The sequence below is a fragment of the Microcaecilia unicolor genome, chromosome 9, assembly GCF_901765095.1.
Source record: "Microcaecilia unicolor chromosome 9, aMicUni1.1, whole genome shotgun sequence".
NCBI classification, from domain to species: domain Eukaryota; kingdom Metazoa; phylum Chordata; class Amphibia; order Gymnophiona; family Siphonopidae; genus Microcaecilia; species Microcaecilia unicolor.
This window is the reverse complement of record NC_044039.1, coordinates 159,786,850-159,811,378: the sequence shown is the minus strand read 5'-3', so window position 1 is coordinate 159,811,378 and position 24,529 is coordinate 159,786,850. Positions and strand designations below refer to the sequence as shown.

The window sequence follows — 24,529 nt, the reverse complement described above, 5'->3', positions numbered from 1 at the left end:
ATCAATCTATAATTAGTATTAACATGCACTTAATTGGAAGTAATTCAAAGTGATGCACAGATCTGCCCTACATGCTATTCTATAACATGCTCACCTAAATTTCCTAATGTGCAGCTCTAAAGGTGGTGTGACTATGGGAGGGGCATGGGTAGATTAGAGGCGTTCTCAGAATTTAGGAATGATGTTATAGAATAATGTCATTTCCACACCCAACTGCCTTTAGTTATCCTGGATTATAGTTTTTTTTAAGAACTTTTGAATTGATGTATGGAATAAGTGGACTTTTTAAAAAAAAAAACAGAATTTGAAAAAAATATAAAATTTGGATCGATGAAGATTTGCCTACCCCTGTTTGAAAGCTTCATTAGCAGTGTTGAGGCTGTAAATTCTGATGATTCTTGAGATAATTTATTTATTGATAAGTTGTTCTTTCTGCCTTTGTGATTAAGGTAACTAAAAATCTAAAGCTTTGGCAGGTGTAAGTGCTTGTGACCCAAGTTAGGTGTGAGATACGCACCAATCTAGTATTCTGCAAGGACGCTTTGCACAAAGCACTCTTTACAGAATATTATCTTAATGCAGATAATAACAGCACCAAACTCTGGGTTCCATTTACTGAACCTGGCAAACTTAACACCTGCATGGAAGGAGGGTTATTACTTTTCTCAAGATATTCGACTTAATTTCTGCACCAAAGATGGAAAGTAGCTGAAATGGAAGAGTTTCCAAGTAGCATTTACAGATGATGAAAATTTTAAAATCATGTTAGAGTGGCAGTACTGAGAAAGGTTGTTCTTAATTCTCTTGCGTTCCTATTTACTAGATTACTGCATTAGTGTCTAATGCAAGTTTTAATTAACATTAAGGAGGTAATAACAGGTCACCCTGGTCAAGAGAGCAAGAGGACACAAGGAGGACAATTCTATAAATTAGGCTGCAACATGGCATATACATATGTATGTATGCACATATATGTGTAAATGCCAAAATTGCAGCTCCACGCTATTCTATAAAAAGGCCCGAAAAATGCAACACATATTTTGAAGATGGGCGAAGTTTGGGTGGGGTGTAGAGTTAAACGTGCATATCAAAGAACAGTATAACTTATATGTGTGTGTTCACAATATAGGTGTTGGCATTTACATCTACTCTTTAATGGCCTAGGTGCTCCTGCCTTAATTCTATGTGCATATTTGACCTGTTCCATTGGTATTCTGTTAAGGAACGTAGGCTCCTACTTTCCTTTATTTGAATAGGTGTCATATCAGCACCCTCTAGGTGCCTAGCTGTAGGTGTGTTATCTTAGAGTTACCACAAATAGGAGCCAAAAACATGTGTAAATGATTAGTATATAGTTTATGGTTTGCTTATACCAGCATATATATTATTATTATTATTATTATTATTATTACATTTGTACCCCACGCTTTCCCACTCAAAGCAGGCTCAATGCGGCTTACATAGTAATAGGGATTACAGGATATTGATAACGAAATACAAAATAAATTATAACAGAATAACAAAAGTGATAGGTAGGTAGAGAAGGACAGGGGTGAAGGAGTAGGAGAGGTGTGAGCAAAGGTAGAAGAGGCAGGAGGGGGATGGGTTACAGGATAAGCATATGGAATTTTTTTGGGAAAGGTAGTCAAGGTCATTGTTGTTATGTCCTGGATATGTGATGGGTAGTAGGATTCATAGAATTAGTTTCGGTCATTAGAATAGGCTTGCTTGAACAGATATATGTGTCTTTGTGCAGATATTGATGTACATGCCAATATTCTGACTATGCGCTATTCTATAAGCTACACCTAAATGCGAGAGCTTACATTTTGAAGATGGGCATACACATGGGTGGGTCAGGTCTCAGCATGTGCAGAGCACACATTTCTATGCATAAATTACAGAATTCATGCATGTTTTTTGGCAGTCTAGGTGTGGTGTTTATACCAGTTTTGTGACTGGTGTACATTATTGTGCCTAAGATATAGGCATGTATATGTCCTGTAACATAAAGGGGCATTTTCGATATGACATCTAAGTCTACCTTTGGATGTTTTGTTCAAAATGTCCCAAATTCAAGTGGGGAATAGAGTCATTTTTGAAATGGCTATTTGCTAGATGTTTTTACACTCTGTGCATTTATCTTTTTGGCCCATTTTCGGAAAAAAAAGCAATCCAAATGAAAAATGCACAAAGGAAGAGCCAGCATTCTTAGTAGACTAGCCACACAAACATCCCAGAAGAGCAGTTAGGCAACCTAGGGGGCACTGCACTGGATTTCACAAAAGTTCCCAGGTAAACATCTCACTGTTGCTCCTTTATGTTGTATAGTGAGCCCTCCAAAACCCACCAAAAACCTACTGTACCCAACTTTGCACCACTACAATAGCCCTTGTGGCTGCAGGTGTCATCTATATGTGGGTATAGTAGTTTTTTTTTTTTTTTTTTGGGGGGGGGGGGTTGGGGGGGGTGACACTTTCCACCACAAGTGTAACAGTTAGGGTGGATTATGAGCCTGGGTCCCCTTCTCCACAGTGCACTGCACCAACCACTAGGCTACTCCAGGGACCTGCTTGCTGCTCTACGAGGACTGGCTATAACATCTGAGGCTGTCATAGAAGCTGGTCTGTACTGTTTCTTTTACATCTTTAGGGGATGGGGGGGGGGGCAGTGACCACTGAGGAAGTAAGGGGGGTCATGATACAGAGGACCAAGTGGTGGACCAGTTTGTTCAGTTTTACACTACTTTGAATGGTAAAAGGGACCTAGACCCCACTTCAATGGATGAATGTTTCCAGGGTTTGGAACTGCCTGGGTTCACTGTGGATCATTTGCGGGCTCTCAGTGCACCATTATTGGCAGTGGAGTTGCTTCCTAGCATTAAGTATCTCAAACTGAAGAAGGCACTGGGGCCTGATGGGTGGGCCCAGAATACTGTAAGATCCTTCAGGATTTGGTAGCTCCATCTCTAAGTACAATGTGTAATGCTGTTGCAGAAGAGGGTGTGGGGCAGCCAGAGAATGTGGCACATGTGGTCTTGCTTCTTAAGCCGGGCAAAGACCCAGAGCAGGTTGGGTCTTTCCATCCCATATCTGTTTTGAATCAAGATTTGAAGTTATTGGCTCATTAAGTTTTGAATCAAGATATTAAGGTGGGGTCTTTCCATCCCATCTCTCTATTGAATCAAGATATTAAGTTATCAAGATATTAAGAACATTGGCCCGCAGGATTAATGTTTTTTTACCATTGATCATCCACCCTGACCAGGTGGACTTTGCCCCTGGGAGATATGTTTCTATGACTCTGATGAAAGTGTTGGGTTTTTACTTGATCATAGAGGACGTGGGAGTACAGCAGCCATAGCAGGGTAAGATATTGAAAAGGCCTTTGACAGTATATCTTCTGATATCTTTTTTGGGTTATGGATAAATATGGATTGGAGGTAGTTTCACTGTCTGGGTGAAAGCACTTTACACGAACCAGGTGCCTGTCTAATGATCAATGGGAATTTGACTGCTCCTTTCGAGTTGCAGCGCAGAACTAGGCAGAAGTGCTCTTTCCTCCCCCCTTTTGTTGTTGTTAGTAATTGAGCCATTGACTATAAAGGTATGGGTCAGAAATACTTTTTGGGGTCTGGTGGGGGGGGGGGGGGGAGAGAGAATGCCGTATTAGTCTATTTTCCGATAATGTATTATTGTACCTTGCCCAGGCTCAGTTTCATTTAGATCCTGCACTGGTTATTGTGATGGCTTTTGGATCCATCTCGTGTCTCTGAGCTAACTGTGATAAATCTAAACTTCTTTTATAGGTGGGGGGGGGGGGGGGGAAGAGTGTCACCCTGGCATGCTAGGTTGGCCATCCCTCCTACTGTAAAACCCATGAGGTTCTTAGTGACCTATCTCAGCATGCACCCAGCTACTAATGCACCTCTTTAACATTTTGCGTCAGCTAGAGGATATTGAAAAACTTTGTCAGGCCTGGAAGGATCTTCCTTTTTTGTTCTATGGTCATATCATCTTAGTAAAAATGGTCATGGTCTCTAAGTTATTGTATCCGCTTCAAACCATACCTATTTGGTTGGCTCGCCTAGAGGAACTTAAATTTCTTTCTATTATTTCTAAGTTTATTTGGAGAGCACAGGCTCAGCGAATTAGCATGAGCAAATTACTTTTGGATAAATTGAGGGGTGGGGGTCTTAACCTCCCAGACATCCAGACCTATAATGTAGTCACTTTGCTATGATGGATCCATGAGAGTTACACAGGGAAGATGAATTTTTCCCTCCAAGGTGGGTGGAGTGCTGGAGTCCACCTTTTAGATTTTTTAACCTATTTCATGCTCAGGAGGGTTTGGCTTTGAAACACTACTCTAAATTTCTCTTTGTGTCCTTACTGAAGAAGGCCTGGTAGTGGTGGAGAAGACTTCAGGGCTGATCGGTGGCTGCTTCACCATTTTTGCAGATGGAGGCAAATGCCAACTTTCTCCCAGGCTGGGGTAAGTCAATATTTGGTGAATGAGGGTTTCCTTACTTTTTCCCAGGTACAGCACAAGTTGGGGCTACCAAATAAGTATCTTTTTTTCTTCCTTTCAGATTCAAAATTATTGGGAAACACTTTGGAGGATTGGTCTTTGGGTAGACTGGATATGATATTTGCTCAAACACCTGCCTTGCTCAATAAACTCTCCTATTGGAATAAACTTATTAAACTTAAATTTCAAGTCCCAGGGACCACCGCTTTACAGGAGAGATGGAAAATTATTATTATTATTATTTATTGCATTTGCATCCCACATTTTCCCACCTCTTTGCAGGCTCAATGTGGCTTACAATACATCATGGATAGTGGAAGTAAGAAGAGAATAGATATTTGGTATTACAGATGGATTTTGGACCTTAATCAAGATCTTACAGAACCCCAGTTCTTGGCACTTTTGATGTTTTGAGTGCTTATGTAAAATCTATGGATCTGCAGGAAACTCAGTACAAAATCTTGCATAGACATTATCTGACTTGGGACAGGGGGGCCCAGTTGGGTCTTTGGGATAGTGATGTGTGCATTAAATGCAAACACCTAGTAGGCTCCTATGTTCATTCCTTTCTAGAGTGTTCCACTTTATTTATTTATTTATTTATTTGTTGCATTTGTATCCCACCTCTTTGCAGGCTCAAAGTGGCTTACAATACATGGAGGGGAATAATCGAATGAAAACGTCTATCTCCATGGGCGTTTATCTCCGAGAACGGGTCCGTGAAGGGGCTGACCGAACCGTATTTTCGAAAAAAATAGACGTCCATGTTTTATTCAACAATGTGTGAGCTGGGCGTTTTTGTTTTTCAGCGATAATGGAAAATGAAAGCGCCTAGCTCAAAAACGAATAAATCCAAGGCATTTGTTTGTAGGAGGGGCCAGGATTCGTAGTACAATGGTCACCCTCACATGCCAGGACACCAACCTGGCACCCTAGGGGGCACTTTTACAAAAACAAAAAAAAAGGTTAAAGAGCTCCCAGGTGCATAGCACCCTTCCCTTGGGTGTTGAGCCCCCCAAATCCCCCTCAAAACCCACTGCCCACAAGTCTACACCATTACTATAGCCCTAAAGGGTGAAGGGGGGCACCTACATGTGGGTACAGTGGGTTTGGGAGGCGGTGTGGAGGGCTCCCATTTACCAGCACAAGTGTAACAGGTGGGGGGGGGGATGGGCCTGGGTCTACCTGCCTGACAACCACTGCACCCCCTAATAACTGCTCCAGTGACCTGCATACTGCTGCCATGGAGGTGGGTATGACATTTGAGGGTGAACATAAAAAGTTGTGAAACGGCATATTTTTGTGGTGGGAGGGGTTTGTGACCACTGGGGGAGTCAGGGGAGGTCATCCCCGACTCCCTCCAGTGGTCATCTGGTCATTTAGGGCACTTTTTGGGGCCCTATTCATGGAAAAACAGGGTCCAGGAAAAGTGCCCTAAATTTTTGCTAAAAACGCATATTTTTTTTCCATTATCGGCGAAAGGCGCCTATCTCTGATTGGCCGATAACCACGCCCCAGTTCCGCCTTCACCACGCCTTTGACACGCCCCCATCAACTTTATCCGCATCCGCGACGGAGTGCAGTTGAAAACGTCCAAATTCGGCTTTCGATTATACCGCTTTATTCGTTTTTGTGAGATAAACGTCTATCTCCCGATTTGGGTCGCAATATAGGCGTTTTTCTTTTTCAATTATAAGCTGGATAGTAACCTAGTAGATGACGGCAGAAAAAAGACCTGCACGGTCCATCCAGTCTGCCCAACAAGACAATTCATGTGTGCTACTTTTTGTGTATACCCTACTTTGATTTGTACCTGTGCTCTTCAGGGCACAGACCGTATAAGTCTGCCCAGCACTATCCCCGCCTCCCAACCACCAGCCCCACCTCCTAACCATTGGCTCTGGCACAGACTGTATAAGTCTGCCTAGCACTATCCCTGCCTCCCAACCTCCAGTCCCGTCTCCCACCACCGGCTCTGGCACAGACCGTATAAGTCTGCTCAGCACTATCCTTGCCTCCCAACCTCCAGTCCTGCCTCCCACCACCGGCTCTGGCACAGACCGTATAAGTCTGCCCAGCACTATCCCTGCCTCCTACCACCGGCTCTGGCACAGACCGTATAAGTCTGCCCAGCACTATCCCCACCTCCCAACCTCCAGCCCCGCCTTCCACTAGTGGAAGAATGTTAGTAGATAAATATTTGGTATTGCAGGATCTTGGTCAGCATGATGTTAAGAAAACAAACAAAATAAACGAAGTCATAGTATGCAAGCAGATATTATGAAACAGTTCTGAATATAGATGTGTGCGTTGTGCATATTCACATTTGTTGATCTTTGTGGTACGCTTTATTAAAGAGATGTGTCTTCAGTAATATGCGGAAGTTCGTTCTTTCGTATATCAATTTCAAGCTGTGCGGCAGTGCGTTCCATAACTGTGTGCTCAGGTAGGTAAAGTTTGATGCATGCATTATTTTGTATTTCATTCCTTTACAGCTGGGGAAGTGCAGATCAAGGAATGTGCGGGATGATCTTTTGGCATTCCTAGGTGGTAGGTCTGTCAGGTCTGACATGTAAGCTGGTGCGTCTCTATGGATAATTTTATGAACTAGAAGGCATATTTTGAACGTGATGCGTTCCTTTAGTGGGAGCCAGTGTAATTTTTCTCGTAGGGGCTTGGCACTTTCAAACTTTGGTTTGCCAAGTATGAGTCTAGCTGCAGTGTTCTGGGCTGTCTGAAGTTTCTTGATTATTTGTTCTTTGCAGCCGGCATATAGTGTGTTGCAATAGTCTAGATGACTGAGCACCATTGATTGTACCAGGTGGCGGAAAACACTCCTTGGGAAGAAAGGTCTTATTCTTTTTAATTTCCACATTGAGTGGAACATCTTCTTGGTTGTGTTTTTCGCGTGGTTCTCTAGTGTTAGGTGTCGATCAATAGTGACTCCAAGAATTTTTAGGGTTTCTGAAATAGGAAGGTTTAGAGTTGGTGTGTTAATGGCGGTGAACAAGCTCTTTTTCATATTTTTTTTTATTTTTGTTACATTTGTACCCCGCGCTTTCCCACTCATGGCAGGCTCAATGCGGCTTACATATTATATACAGGTACTTATTTGTACCTGGGGCAATGGAGGGTTAAGTGACTTGCCCAGAGTCACAAGGAGCTGCCTGTGCCTGAAGTGGGAATCGAACTCAGTTCCTCAGTTCCCCAAAGTCCACCACCCTAACCACTAGGCTACTCCTCCTTGATTGAAGACACATTAGCTTCTTCTGTGGAATTGTATTATGGGACATTGTTATTGGGAACTCAGAAGTCCTTGGAAATGGAGGGGTTGTCTCAGGTACAGTGTCGCTTTGTCTATAATGCTTTGCTCCTGCATAAAAAGGTGATTCTTGCACATTGGATCTCGACAAATTCTCCACCCTTGCAACATTGGATGGCTAAAATGAAGGACCTTGCTCTCTTTGAAATCCTCACCTACCAACAGTCTCACCACGTTGATAAATGCAATTATGTTGCCTTGTGGCCTACTTTCCTGGACACACATGATCAAGGAAGACCATTTTAGTTTTCTAGACTTGGCTGAGACAGCAGGGATGAGTGGAGGGGTGGCTGCTTGTGTGGGTGGTGTGTGTGGGATGTTTGTGCAAGAGTTTGGTTAGTTTGGGGTGTGCGGTTGGCAGAGGTATATATTTCAAAAATGTTACAGTGTGGAATGTAGGCCGTTTCACATTGAGACTCATCTTTCCAATCCCTTTTCTATGGCTATTATGAGGAAGTCTCTCTTGTGTTCTCAGGCTATGTACTTGTTGAGTTGTGTATTCAATTTTGCTTCATAGTTTGGCCTGCAGATGTATTACCTGTTCTTCTCGTGGCTGTGCCCACTTTACACTGCTTATAAATAAAAATATTTTAAAAATAATTTGTGTGGATGGCAAAGCCTACTGTTACTACAGCCTCAGTAGTACAGTTAAATCCTTCCATGGTAACAGTCGCTCCAATAACATGTGGTAACACATCTAAAGGTTGCAATTGCTCTCCCCCACCCTCACCCTCACATACTCTCTACATCCCTTTTGAAAAGAGAACATTACCACGGAGGTTTTTGCAGCTAGCACTTATTATGTTATTCAACTCTATATCAGGGGTGGGCAACCTTTATACACACAGGGCTGCATGAATGCCAGTACTACCCCTGGCAACATTACTACTAATAATAATGATAATTATTTACCTCTCTGTTTACTAAGCCATGCTAGTGGCTTCCGTGTGCTAATGCCAACACAGCCCATTTACTTAGTAAACGGGGGGGGGGGAGGGGGGGGGGGTAATGTTTGAACCAGAAATGCATAGAGCTCCATAGATCTAATGTGATAAATAATTTTTTTCTAAAAATAATGGAAACAAGCTGCCACAGTGAAAATTCAGAATATATTTGCAAAATAAAGTATGTAAACTTGCCAAAACTCTGGTTAGTGAATTTTTCTGTGTTTGCTTCCCATTGTCTTCTGGGCCACATGAAATTCAATGGCAGGTTGAATTCAGCCCGCTCTAAATGATTTGCCTTCTGTTTGTCCTAATTATATATCTCAACTGCACATGCCCCCTTGCCTACCTATTAAGATGTTACCTTGTATTGTAAGAACATTGTTAACATTATATATATGTTAATTGAATATTGTAATAAATGTTTACTATGGTGTTTCATTTATATTGTGATGGCATTGTGAATATTGTATCTGTGTTTTATGAATGTTCTTCCATTTTATCTATTATGGTAACAGCATCATTCATGTTCTGATTATGTTTATCATAGTTTCTGTTATATGATTGTTTTACATTGCTGTTAAATGTTTACATTTCTGATGCTGTTTCATATTAGTCCTCTCCCTAGGATTTGATTTGCCATCTCCAAGTTTATGTCATTGTTTGTTTTCATACCTATTTTGGTTCATTTACTATTCATAACGTTAGCAAAAATTGTAAGTTTTATATCAAGGTGTATACACCACCTTGGGTGAATATCTTCAGGAAGGTGGTGAATAAACCCCATTAAACAAACAAACAAATAAATACATAAATAAATAAAAGGGCCCTTACTATACTGTCAAAAATATCTGTAACATGCCCATTTTATTTTTTCTTATACTCACTCACAGAGATAATATTAATGTTTGATATTATTAAAACTAAAAGAATAAGATGTGCAGAAATGAATACAATCAAAACAGGCAAAGTAGTTTTGAGGAAAATGTGTGTTTCTACATTTTATATCCCCGTATCATCTCCTATTGAAATCAGTTTGCAAACTAAATAATCTCAGATGTTAACACACAGGCAAACACCGAATGAAGCAAAGAAAAACTATTTCCCCACATTTAATGAGTGCCAGTGTGCATAATAATTATCCTCCGGTATCTTGTACGTGTACTGAAAGCAAATGGGCTGGGACTCGATTGTGAAGAGCTGCTTCGAAAGCCCCAAACAAAACTGCCAAACCAAAAATGAAAGAAGCCATTTGGTGAGGATAGGTGTTTTTTTTTTTAACATCCCAGAGCTTTTATAAATAATTCTTCAGAAATACATTGTTAAAATAACTTGACAGTCTTCAAACCAATACTTCAGTTGGAACTGGACAGAGATGAGGATTAGAGTATGTAGCCTGTGATAAGACTAAGGAAAAACATTGATATTGTTCTTAGTTTATCAAACAAGGACTAATTTGGGTTGGTGTGGGTGTTCTAGGGGGCCAATGAGGCCATGCATAAGAAAAATGACCTCTAGGTATATAAAGGTTCTTTCTGTTATATAAAATTATTGAAGAATAAGCAATGTTGAGGGGTCAGGACATATAGGTTAAACATTTTTAATATTTAGATTTTGCTCACACCTTTTTCAGTAGTAGCTCAAGGTGAGTTACATTCAGGTACACTGGATATTTCTCAACGGAACTTGAACGTGTATGTGGGATTGTGACCCCTATTTGAGGTCCCAACCAACAGTTTGGGAAGCTCTGAACTATGCAAAATAACTGAAAAAAAATCTCTGAGGTGGTTTTAAACACCAGAGAAGTAAAACTGGAAATACTTGCATATTTTTCTGGCTCACCCAAACACACCCACATATAAACCACAGCATTATAAAATAGCTTTTTACATGCACTAGCCAATTACACTTGTAACTGCTGATATTTACACATTTAAAAGCCACAAAAACCTTATAAAATGACTTCCCAGATTAAACTGCATTAAAACATTTTACTATTGTTATGCTATTAACAAAATTGTACATTTTATATTAAACTGTACACCACCTTGGGTGAAGCTGTTCATAAAGGCAGTTAATAAATCCCAAAATATAAATAACAGCCTAACTTGGTTTAGAGGTAGGCAGTTCAAATGAGCATTATAACATTGGCTCAGTGCATTAATAATTCAATGTTTACAGTAATGCTTCAGCCATTGTTTTCCAACAAGCACAATGTATTTGCTTAGCAAGAATTTATCGAAAAGTTCAGGGAGCTGGGGAAGGTATGCGAATAGTTACTGAGGTCCACGTATGAACTGGATGAAGCTGAATGTTTGCCATGGTATTCCACTTGAATATACAGAAATAAAAGTTAACAAATAAAAAAAACAAAAAAATGAGACTATACCTGTTTATTGGTCTAACCAAATGCATTCCAAGGCCAACGTTGTAAAGCCTGTTTCACATACACAAATAGTCTTTTATGAAATTGTTTGACCTAAGTGTAAAAAGTTTATGTATGAAAAATGTGCATCTACTATGGATGTAGTTTGGGGTGACATAGAGGGGAGACATTACCCTCCCCCCCGCCCACCAAAAAAAAAAAAATAACCCACTGCAGGGCGTAGGAGAATGGAGTACCTTCCTAAACTTCCCCCCAACCCCCCGATCTCCTCAAATATCTCTTCTGTTTTGCTGTGTCATTGGCACCAATAAAAGGAAGCAAGGCACTGCTCCCTGAATCAGGCTGTAGATATGAAGTCTTATTTTATTTGTACCACACATCTTTTTACCTTTTCAGATTTATCTGTTGATGTTTATACATTTATATTCTCTTATTACTATACTTATTTGATGGTGTTGAAATTTCCTGCATGCCTTTATAATCTTCTGTAGGCTCTGTTACAGTAAACCGAGTTATTAAATACATTCTTCAGTTCCGTGCTGAGCAATTTGCATAACTACTGTCTAATAATAGATTTTTTGAGAATGCCTGTTTTGAAAGGAAAACAGCATGTCTTCTCTTGCATTAGTTTCTAGGTTTTCTATTTGGCTATGGATGTTACTTGGAGTATCTGATAGTTGACACAGCAGCATCAAAATCATTGCTAAAATTTGTAGGGCTAGGCAGCCAGAGAATTTTGTTCTACGTTGTTTCTCATTGCATTTGTGCGAATGTCTATTTGTTTTGGTCTGCCCATTTTTTATTGTTAACGGAGCAATGTGCACTCTTTTGAAAGAGGACACACCCTTTCTGAAAGAGTGCACACTATGGGCTAGATTCTATATATGGTGCCTGAAAACTCCGTGCGGCATAAATTTCCACTTAAGCGTATTTTATAAGCTATGCCTAGATTTAGGTGTGGTATATAGAACATGCTTAGTTGATATCCCAGCTCCTAGAACTACGTGCACCCATTTACACCAAGGAAAATGAGGAGTACATCCTGGCACGTAGATTTAAGTGCAGAGGAGCATGTTCTATAACAGTGTGCATAAAGTTTGGAACACCCACGAAATACCTTTTTCTATGCCCATAACCAAGCCTCTTTTTGGCTGTGAGCATTAGAATTTAGGCGCTGTGTATTGCAGAATATGCTTAGCGAATTGTGAGCATAAATTCTAATTATTGCCAATTAGTGCTCATTATTGCTTGTTAAGTGCCTTTAAAAATGCTGATTGGCTTATTAAGTAAATTAAGTTGCATTGTTACAGAATGCGCTTGGATTTTGGTGCAGAACGCTAGGTGCAATATATAGAATCCTGGGGTATGTGCACATACGTGATACTCTGTGCATGCACAATGGGCATCCTCTTTGCAAATAATGTGCACTCTTTCAAAAGAGTGTGCACTATCATGAGCAAATGATAAAAATGCAATGTTTCTTCTTTTTTTGTTTTATTTTATAACAAAATGCAACAACATGGGATATGTTGTTGCAAATATTTGTCCATCCCTAGTTATTTGGGAGATTTTTTGAAAACTGATGGCCATGGTGCCAGCATGGCAGGAGCAACTGGGGATCAGTCCTGCCTGAAGACCACTAGACTACCAGATACTGGGCTTATAGGACCAAGAGATTGGTGGGGATCCCTTTGAGGAGTCATTGGGGAGTGGAAGGGCTTAATTGGGGGGGGGGGGGGAGTTAAGGATGTCATTGGTGGGTAGGGGAACTGCACTGGCCCCTTTAGACTGAAACCTAGAAGAATCAAGCATAAGGTTATTTTACTATAATTTTACGCCCAGAACATGACTTGCATTCTGCTTTAGTAATTAACTGGTTGACATGCATTTGCATGTTTTGCATCTGATAACTACATAACCCATGGTGCTCTAAATATCACTGTGGTAGGACAAGACAAACTGTGTTAGAGTCATTTGAGTCATGATAAGGGGCAAATAATGTGACATAAGACCTTAACTTAGCTTGATAACTCCCCCCCCCCCCCCCCCCCCCCACCGAAGAAAATCTATCGTCAGTGCCAGTATTTTTTACATTTATTTTTCATTAAATAAGATACATCAAGCATTAAACTTGAAACATAGAACTTGAATTCTACTATCAAGAAAAAAAAGGAAAATGCTATTTAATAAAAGGAAGTAAATTTAAAACTATACTGTACCAATAACAGGAAAATAGGAGAAAGAAAGTAGAGGAATAGAAAACAGAAGGTCACGAATATCCTTTCTAAATTCAAGGAAAAGGAAATTTGTCATAGAGGACTATGCCAGCAATTCTACTTATACAGAAACATCAAATTAACTAAGAACATAAGAACATCCATACTGGGGCAGATCGATGGTCCATCTAGACCAGTATCCTGCTTCCAGCAGTAGCAAATCCAGGTCACAATTATCTGTCAGAATTCCAAATAGTAGCTAAATTCCATTCTGCCAATCCCGGGGACATCAGTGACTTTCCCCATTTCTATCTCAATAACAGACAATGGCTTTTCCTTCAGGAACTTGTCCAAATTTTTAAAAACCCAGATACATTAACTCTGTTACCACATTCTCTGGTAACGAGTTCCATAGCATTGTCGTATTCGTTCTAAAAGTATTACCATGTAACTTCACGCAGTGTCCCTTAGTACTTTTTGAAAGAACAATTGATTCATCTTTACCCATTCTACACCACTCAGGATTTTGTAGACCTCCATTAATATCCCCCCTCAGCCATTTCTTTTCCAAGCTGAAGAGCCCTAACCTCTTTAGCCTTTCTTCATATGAGAGGAGCTTCATCCCCATAATCATTGTGGTTGCCCTTCTTTGAACCTTTTCTAATTCCACTGTATCTTTTTTGAGATATGGTGACCCGGTTGGTGTCCTGGCATGTCAGGGGACCAGTGCACTACAAATGCTGGCTCCTCCCATGACCAAATGCCTTGGATTTCGCAGGGTTTGAGATGGCCTGCATTTTTTTCCATTATCGCTGAAAAACAAAACCAGCGATCTCAAACCCGGCGAACTCTGGCATTTGGCCGGGCTAAACCATATTATCGGGAAAAAAGATGACCGGCCATCTTTTTCGATAATACGGTTCCGGCCAGCTGTTGCGCCGCCGCCAAAATAGATCGCCGGCGAACTATTTCACCGGCAACATTCGATTATGCACCTCAGTGACACCTAGGTCTTTTTCTTGGGTGCTGATTCCTAAGGTGGAACCTAAAATCAGGTAACTATGATGTGGATTATTTTTCCCATTACCAAATGCTGGAGAAGATACAGCTTATAAGAACAGGAAGAACCCTGTTATCCAAAATATTCTTTAAATGTTCTGGATCTAGGAAAACATAATTCTTAGACTCAAACTTAACAATACATTTCTTTGTTTATTATTCCATGCCCTCCATACATCATTCTTTCATTTGAAATGCTTGAATAAATAGAAGTGTCTTAAGAACCAACTTTTTAGTGAAGCTTTGACATAAATGGAAGGTGGCAGTGAATTCCAGAGAGATGGTGCTGCATAAAAAAAGGCACTGCGACGTTCAGGTTAGCGCTGGATAATGGTATTATGGATAGCTGATTCTCATAACATGACCAAAAGTGCCTGACTGGAGAATATGGAGCAATTAAGGAAGTTAAATAAAGCAGTGTACAAATCTAATGTGCAAGAATCAGAATCTTAAACTAATGGTGGTCTTCTGGACAGACTGTATTCTTTTAACTAGAGCATGGATACAGATCACCCTACAGTAGTCATGCTGTAAGACCACAAGGTTACAGCAGAGTTAGTTGTTTAACTTTGTCAAAATAACGTATGTATTGTCCAAAACTGCCACAGAGCAAAGAAACAATGTTTAATAATGGGGATGATCTGGACTTTAATGAGAGCTGATTGTCCTTGATTACACTCACCTCTCCCCTCTCCAGTTGGTTCAAAACTCTGCTGCCCGTCTCATCTTCCGCCAGGGTCGCTTTACTCATACTACCCCTCTCCTCAAGACCCTTCACTGGCTTCCTATCCGTTTTCGCATCCTGTTCAAACTTCTTCTACTAACCTATAAATGTATTCACTCTGCTGCTCCCCAGTATCTCTCCACACTCATCCTTCCCTACACCCCTTCCCGTGCACTCCGCTCCATGGATAAATCCTTCTTATCTGTTCCCTTCACCACTACTGCCAACTCCAGACTTCGCACCTTCTGTCTCGCTGCACCCTACGCCTGGAATAAACTTCCTGAGCCCCTACGTCTTGCCCCATCCTTGGCCACCTTTAAATCTAGACTGAAAGCCCACCTCTTTAACATTGCTTTTGACTCGTAACCACTTGTAACCACTCGCCTCCACCTACCCTCCTCTCTTCCTTCCCATTCACATTAATTGATTTGATTTGCTTACTTTATTTATTTTTTGTCTATTAGATTGTAAGCTCTTTGAGCAGGGACTATCTTTCTTCTATGTTTGTGCAGTGCTGCGTATGCCTTGTAGCGCTATAGAAATGCTAAATAGTAGTAGTAGTAGTAGTAGTAGTAGTAAATATTTGAGAGTCCACCATGGTCTTTGGGGACCCAAGTAGCAGGGATGCAACAGATGGGCAGAAAAGTTAATTGGTGTTCCAGGATGCAAATGTTGGCTGGGTTCAAGGTGAGCCTATTTTCTTTCAATCAGCGAGCAACAGTAGTGAGGCAGTAGTGCAGTTAGATGAGGTTTGGATTATTGGGATCCATGTAAGACATCTGTAGGTTGTCATCTGCATAGTAAAAGGCACTCACACCTCAGTCCTGTATCACAGTTGCCAGATGGCTGAAAAAGATGTTAAACAATAATGGGACTAGGACCAATCCCTATAGAACAGCTCAAGATAGGTAGTAGTACATTGATGAGGGAGAAGAGGGTGGAGAGACTGTGAAGGAGTGTCATCATAAAAATGAGATGAACCATTAGAGAGCTGGACTAGAGATCCCAGTAGAAGCAAGTCTGGCAAATAATAGGTCTTGATCAATGAGATCAAAGGCCGTGGATATATTAAGAGAGACTACCAATGCTACTTTATAGATGTCAAGAAAACTATAAAGCTCACTTAGTGGAGTCATCAGAATTGTTTCTGTGCTGTGTCCAGGCTTGAAACCTGACTGACATGGATATAGAACATGACACAGCTCAACATAAATAATTAACTGTTGAAAGACCAGTTCCTCCAAAAGCTTGAATAAGTATATTGAAACTGGTCTATAATTGGAGCTAACAGATGGGTTGAGAGTAGCCTTTTTCAGAAAGGGACAAACAAGAACCTGCTTCCAGGTACCAGGGAAAATACTAGATGGTAAACTGTTGTTAATTACTAGAGTAAAGGGAATAGACCAAAAGCTGGAATTTTTGAGTCACTGAGAGGGAAAAGAATTAATGGAACAAACAGAAGAAATTGTTTTTGCAAGGGAACAACTAAAGGCTAGGTTTAACGGAGACCAAGAAAAGGAAAGTAGGCCAGAAAAGTGGGCACTGAGCAGTAACTAAGTAAGGGCCCTGTTTACTAAGCCGCGCATGCTAAAAATTATTGCGTGCTAATGACAGAGACACCCATTATATTCCTATGGGTGTCTCTAGTGTTAGCACACTCTAACTTTTAGTACACTCTAAAATGTTTGCGCACTTTCAGTGTGGCTTAGTAAACAGGGCCCTAAATGTATCTAGTTACTGTACTTAAGTAAAAGTTTTAAAGTTTTGTCACTTTTATTTGTAAAGAAGTACAGAATAAAATTTGTTACTTTTACTTTTCCTGAAGTAATAATTTTGCCAATTTTTACTACTTTTACTCAGTTATGTTTGAAGATTGCAGTAAGAAGTAAAAAGTAAAAGCTATTCCTTAGTAAACCAAGTGAAACAGCAAAACTAGGAACAGGATTTTGCTATTGCAAACTTCGTCATGCAAACAGTGGATCATCTCAAATTTTGCTGTTCAATGAATATAGCCTATAAGATCAGTGGAATTCTTATGTTTGTTGAATTAGTTATTGATCTCCAGTCAAACAGAACAGTGATGAGTTGGGTCACTTTGAAGCGCTGATGAAGCTAAAGCTGGTAGCAATTCATGCTGAACAGACATTTGTCTCTATCACAACAGACAGCTGGTCATTGCATGGAAAAATTTCCATTGGGGTGACTATCCACTGGATTGATAGAGTTTTTAGAGAGGAAGTGTGCTTGTCTGACTTTAAGAGTGAAACGTTCCTACACATTTGACATTCTTGTATCAGTTCTCAAAGATATTCAGAGTTTGCCATTAGACAAAAAATTGTTAGAACAACAACAGACAATGATTTAAACTTTGTGAAAGCCTTCTTTGTAATAACTGGACAGCATGGCGATGGTAAGGAAGATAAAGATGAAGATTCAAGTGATGAATTAGACAGCACTGCTAATGCAGATGATAATGACAATAATGATGATAAAGTACTCTTTGCTATACGGAAGTAAAAACCTGCAGACCCAGTCAGAAGACATCAGTAATATTGCAACCTGGCCTGATTTGAAGGAACTTTTTATCAGACTGAACCAAAAAAGGTGCCGGTACTCAAATGCTAGGCCACCCTTCAGGAGTGGGGTGATCACTGAGGGACCCACCCCATAATAGCCAGGCCCCGTGCAACCAGTCTCAGAATCTATGACAAGACTGAATTGGTGTGTAAAGCCTGAGCTCTTTCATTAAAACCTGGGTCCATGGGTCAGTTTTAGCAGACAAAGAAAAAGGTGCTGGTACTCAGTACCCCCAAGTACCCCCTCAAAAAAAGCCCTGGACTGAACAATCCACTTCCTGCTACTGCAATTGTTGAATACCTTTGCTGGATTAATGACTCACAAGCACACTTGCATGAGTAACAGTTATTTTCAAAATTTAGTTTTATTAGAAGCAAAATGGATTGAATTGTTGAACAATGAAGTTGTTGGGATAAAAACATTAATAATAATTGCATTCATTATAGTTTGTACTCAAAAAGCATTATATTAGGCAATAACTTTTTTACTTTCACTTAAGTGCATTTTTAATGTGTTCTTCACTGTAGTTTTACTTTTACTTATTAACATATAAATTTATTTTTACTTTTACTTACTTAAATACTTAGACCTAGTACTTTGAACAACAATGGCAGTGAGCCCTCATAAGAGATGTCAGCTGGATTGAGTTGAGTGGCAAAGCAGGTGACAAAGAGACAGTTCCAGTTAGGAAAGCAAATTATTCTGTAGGACAGAAAATTGAAAAATTGAGCAAGCTCTTCTGCTGCAGGGGATCCTTGAGTCCGCAGAGATCAGATGAAATAGCAAACAATTTCTTAGGAAGGTTAGTGGACTTATTGATCAAGTTAGGATAGTAAGAATGTTGGACTGATTTCAATGCAGAGTGATAGTAGTTGTAATGCTTTTTGATCTGGGTCAGGTCCTTTAGTGTTCTCCTCCCCCTCCACATTCTCTCCATTCTCCTAGCTTATTGTTTGAGGAGATACAGAATATAGGCCAGGAAGGTGATTACATTTCTAAGGACAGAGAAGGCAGAACAGTACAAAGCTCAGCTTGGACAAAAAACCTTGCGCACCAGCCAACCGTTTTTTTTCACCTCTCTCAGCATGAACCTAAAATCCTAGTGCATTAATTGATCACACGAGGAGCGCTGACGGCATGCATTTCCGCAGCCAGGAGAGAGCAATAGTATGCCCGCAGGAGTTACAGTGTCACAGGGTTGGTGGTAATCCCTGGTCTGTAACCCAATTTACCTTTTTATTAAAGGACAAGGGTGATCAAACAGTGGATAGAGCCCTTGCGCTGCAGCGGGTACCCTCTCCTTCCACTGGCACCACCCTTGCTGCGACGTGCACGACTCCCCTCAAGCAGTCCTTTGACATGTGGGGTTAACTAGTCTGCTGCTTGGCACGTGACAATCAGTCCAACAGCAGGGCAGACGAGACCATGTCCTCCATTTTACCAGCGTCTCAGGGTGGGTAGTAACCCATGCAATTTAGAGAAACCGGTGTATAGGACCCGGAGGAAGGAGTGGCTTAGCATTCCGGTGGTGATTTAGCTTCCTTGCTCCTCCCCTTGTGCATCCTCGACCATCTACTTTGGAAGTAAGAGCAGCACGAAAAAGAGACATGCAGTAGATTGGCATGTATATCAGGGCACACATGATCTTGCTGACACCCTTTTAGGGTCCCTGTATCATCTTTCACTGCTGGGACTAGGTTGAAATGCGGGCAGAGGTAGCAGACAAGGGGCAGTGGACAATCAGGGTCAGTACACGCTGCAGCAATTACATTTTATTGTTTTCTTTTACTTTTAAGTTTGGGGAATTAAGTGCTACTGGGGAAAGCATGGAAGTCAAGGTCATAATGCCACTGATCTCATGGTTGTTGGTCACATGGGCACCCAGAGGGGTCAGCCATCCTGTGTTAGATGTAACAAGCAGCCATTTTGTTCATGAGACCTGGTGTTTGATAACTAGACAACACTCAGGGATTACAAAATACTCTGTGACACTGTAACTGCTGTGGGCACACTATCGCTCTCTCCCAGCAGCGGAAATGCACGCCGTCAGTGCTTCTCGCATGATCGATTACTGCACTAGGATGTTAGGTCTGTGCCGAGAAGTGGTGAAAGGAAATTGGTTGGCCAGTGTGTGATGTTTTTTGTCCAAGCTAAGCTTTGTCCTGTTATGCCTTCTCTACCCTTTTCTCTTTCTCAGCTTCCTCTCTTGTTACCTGTGCTCCACCCTTCCATTGCTTCTTCCCTATCTTGTTCTTAACCCCTTATTTCCATCTTCCTCCCCATGTTTCTCTGCCTTCTTTTTTCTATCTATCTCTTGTACTACTCCACTTCCTGCCCCATTCTTTTTCTTGTTCCTCCCCCTCCCCCTCTTTTTCAACAGCCTCATTGGCCATCGGTCCGTTTGTGGGTAGCTCCCCTTTTAATGGGGCTGCCTTATTCTTTTCTGAGGACAAGGGAGACTTTCCTCAATTTTTTTAACAGTGAGGTTTTGCAGTGTGATGCTTAACACACTGAGCATACTATTACTACTTATTTCTATAGTGCTACTAGATGTTCACAGTGCTGTACACATTATATGTAGGTACTTTCTCTGTCCCTAGTAAGTGCATCCCGCTTTCGTCGCTTCCCTGCCCTCTCATCACAGCATCCCGCCTTCCTCTGATGTAATTTCCTTTCCGCGAGGGTGGGACGCTGTGCTGAGAGAGGGCAGGGAAGCGAGAAGGAGACGAGCCTGCTTGCTTGCTGGTTTCACTACCGCCGGTTCGCGCTGCAAATTCAATAAATATTAGATTTGCAGGGGGCAGAACAGAAAAAAGGTGCCGGTACGCCATACCGGCTTGTACCGGCACAAAAAAAGCACTGGTTAAAAGGGACCTTGTTGAAACACTTTTACAGAGGTATAGCTAAACAATGGTGCATTTGTATTCAGTTTACCTAAATTTTATAGGAGATTTGTCTTCCTTTGAATCATCTCTAGAAATTAGTTTTCTGAAATAGATTGAAGAGAGTGAAACTAAACTGTTTAATCATGTTTCTATTACGTTACTATATTTGACAGTGTGCCATGGCTGTTATGTTCATCTCTTTCATGTTTTCTTCTCTTTGAGCAGGGTGAAACAAAGATCTTGAAGCTAAAGAACCTTCGACCTCAGGACTATGCGAATTATAGCTGCATTGCATCTGTAAGAAACGTGTGTAACATTCCTGACAAGATGGTGTCATTTAAACTTTCCAATAGAACAGGTATTGAACTCTGTCCTGTACACATCATATATTTGATTTGGTATTTTGAGAGACTCTTTAAATCAATTCAGTATATAATACGAGCTAGCTTGTGAAAGCACATAGTCAGTTTAATAGGATCTATCTACACGTTTGGTAAACCAATACACCAAAATATACTTTTTCTTTATACATTTATATAAATACCTTTATTTGTTTAGGCTACATTTATTTATTTATTTATTTATTTATTGCATTTGTATCCCACAATTTCCCACCTCTTTGCAGGCTCAATGTGGCTTACAATACATCATGAATGGTGGAAATATATAAGAAAATAGACATTTAGTATTACAGCAGGATCTTGGGTAACATTATAATGATAAAACATGATAGTAGTATAACAAGCAGATATTATAAAACAATTCTGGATGTATGTGGAGGAGTTCACATTTGTTGATCTTTGTGTTATACCTTGTTTGTCTTATTGAAAATCCTTAAAACATAATATCACAGTCACATAGAGGAGTATTTTCAAAGCACTTAGAATTCCAAAGTTACATAGAAGGGCATTTTCAATATGATGTCTAAGTCTGACTTTGGACATTTTACAAAAAACATCCAAAATCTGAATAAAAAAGGTCATTTTCATAAAAGAAAAAATTCTTCTTTTTTTTCTCAAAAATACTATTTTCAACAAGGTTTTGTGATCTGGGCTTTTTGTTTTTTGGTCCATTAAAAAAAAAAGTCCAAGTGCAAAACACACAAAATCAAGCCAGTGTCCCCCAGATATCCCAGGAGATAAATGGGGCACCCTAGGGGGCACTGCAGTGGACTTCAAAAACATGCTCCCAGGTACTACACATCTTACTGTTGTGCCCTTATTCTGTCTGCTGAGCCCCCCAAAACCCATTGCCCACTGCTGTACACAGTAGCCCTTATGGGTGAAGGGGGCACCTATATGTGGGTACAGTAGGTTTCTAGTGAGTTTTGGACGGCTTACAGTTCCCACCACAAATGTGCCAGGTAGAGGGAGATAGGGACCAGAGTCCCTCACACCATGGTGCACTGCACTGTACTGACCACTACGCTACTCCAGGGACCTGATGCTGCTATAATAGACCTGACTCTAACATCTCAGGCAGGGGGGGTATTGGGAGGTCACCCCTGATTCCTTCCAGTGGTCATCTGGTTATTTGGGCACCCTTTTGTGCCTTATTCATTATAAAAACAGGTCTAGCTCAAAATGTCTTAGTTTTAGTCCTGGACGTTTTTGTTTTGTTCCATTATATCTGTAAAACGTCCAGGTCTTAGGAATGTCCAGATCCCTCCCTTAACACACCCCCAACATGCCCCCTTGTGTTTTGAACACACTTCTGATGGACTTCATAGAAAAACATGTAAACATTTGTTTTCAAAATATTGTTTTGGCCGTTGTGAGAAAAAAATTTCCAAACGCTGCTTCCTTAGCATCCCTCCGGACCGGACCAGGATTGGACTGATGGGTTGTGCTCGCCTACCAGCAGGTGGAGACTGAGAAAAAACTCTGACTCTAGAGAGCCAATAGGAGCCCTGGCCATGTGACCTTAGCCTCAGTATTTTCTCAGTCTCCCAGCAGGTAGGAAGTGAGCCCATTAGTCTCTCTCCTTTTCTCTTTAGATATTACAGATATTTGTGATAATTCTTCTGTGCCTGGAATCTTATTTAGAGGCTTGACAGGGTTTCCTTTCTCTTCTTTCTTTGACAGCCTCGGGGGTGTTAAACTCGGGTGTCTCGAGTCCACCCCCTTTCCTCCCCATCTCCCTGGCTTAGCAGGGAAGGGCCGTCCCTTTCTCTGGAAAGGTGTACCGTCTTTGGGAGAGGCAGCCACTTTTAACAGGTAGCTGCTTTAAAAGAATTAAATCAAATAAAAGTAAATTCAAAGAAGCAGCCTTTCTTTCCCCAGACTTCTAACGAGCAGGCAGCTCCAGTGTTTTATTATGATTGAGGGGTTATAAAAAAAAAAAAAAAAACAAACAGAAGAAAATAATTCAGTATCTGTGACTTTAAACAGCGATTTTTCTCGTCAGATTTAATTTCCTCCATTTTCTTGCGTTTTGGCGGCGGCAGTTTAAACAAATGAAAAAAAAAAAAAAAAAAGAAAGGTGCGAACCGCGTAAGCGCGGCCACCTGTTTTTTCCGATATGGCTTAAAAGTTCAAACAGCTGCTGTCGGTCAGCGTCGCGCAGTTCACGCAGCCGGAACATGTAAATTTTGCTCTCCCTTCAAGGTTTCTTCGGGTCCGGTGCTGCCTCCAGTTTTTTCGGGGCCTTTTTCGCCGGCTGTTGTTTCTTCGCCGTTCCACTGGGCTCCGCTTGTTCGGAGGTGTCGGGCGCGCTGTCGACGATCGCCACAGGGCCAGTGGAGCGAACGGCGGCCATTTTGTTTCTCCCTCCATCTTATCAGTCGGGGATCTCTCTGCTGAAGGTAAGGCTGCAGTTCATAGAGCAGTTCGGCTCCAAGATGTGTACACTTTTGTATGTGCTGAACGGCGTATTCTAAAATGCTCTTCACATCAGCAGGCAATATTTGGTTGAAAGGGGGCTCCTTTCATATATGGATATATAACAAGCTTTTCTTCTTTTAAATTTCTATGTATCATGGGGCTGTTAACACTAGTTTTTTCTGGTGCTCAGTCATTTTTCATTGCCTGGTGGAAAATCTGCATCTTATCATAATATCATAATTCATTTCAAGCATTTTCCTCAATAGCTGTAGTATTATACAGTGTTTTAAGAACTTTAGAAACTTTCTCTATAGGCATAGAGTAAATTTCTGTCTTTCTCATTCCCTGGTGAATAGGACTACATTGTCTAAGAGTCAATTGATTGGTACTTTGCAATTCTGACCATAATATCTTAGTTCCTTTCAAGCATTTTACTCCATGCGTATGATGTTATATAGTGTTTTAAGAACTTAACAGACACTCTCAATGGCTGTAGTGTTACACAGTGTTTTCTTTTTCCGACTTTAAGAAGCCTTCTCTAGAGGCATACAGTATATTGTTCAGATGCCATGGGGATATATCAGCTCTTTCATATTCTCTGAGGGACAGTCCTGTCTACCAAGCTCCCAGTCACTCAGCTGCCTTAGCAGGCATGCTTTATTCATGTCTTCCCTTCTTTTCCAACTGCCTTGAAGCCTCTCATTTTTCATTTTAGCTTTCTTCTGGTTTTTACAGGACATATGGTCACTTAGAGAATAAAGTCATTCTTTCACTTAAAGATAGTGGACAGTCCTCAAACCATCTACTCGTGTTTGTCACTACTCTATCAGTTCAGCATTGGCAGATTATAAACATCCTGGTTTGGTCCAGTATGCCTATACATACCATCTGCTATGTCTTCCTCTTCCTTAGAGACCTGATGTTATATCAAGCTTTCTTGAATTCAGATACAGTCTTGTCTACAATGCCTTCACCAAGTGGCTGTGGCACAACTTCACTTTTTTCGTTACAGGTAATTTCCAAGTTTGTCCTTTTTCATTTTCATTCTATGCGCCTTCACTCCA

General features: G+C 40.8%; 1 protein-coding gene across 1 annotated transcript in view; it reads left to right on the top strand.

Moving 5' to 3' along the window:
* MDGA2 (MAM domain containing glycosylphosphatidylinositol anchor 2) overlaps nt 1-24,529 on the top strand; it is a 1,114,501-nt gene that overhangs the window by 612,309 nt on the left and 477,663 nt on the right. Inside the window, exon 5 of the mRNA XM_030214886.1 lies at nt 20,869-21,001. Coding sequence (XP_030070746.1) covers nt 20,869-21,001 — 133 coding nt within the window. The remainder of the gene's footprint in view (nt 1-20,868; nt 21,002-24,529) is intronic.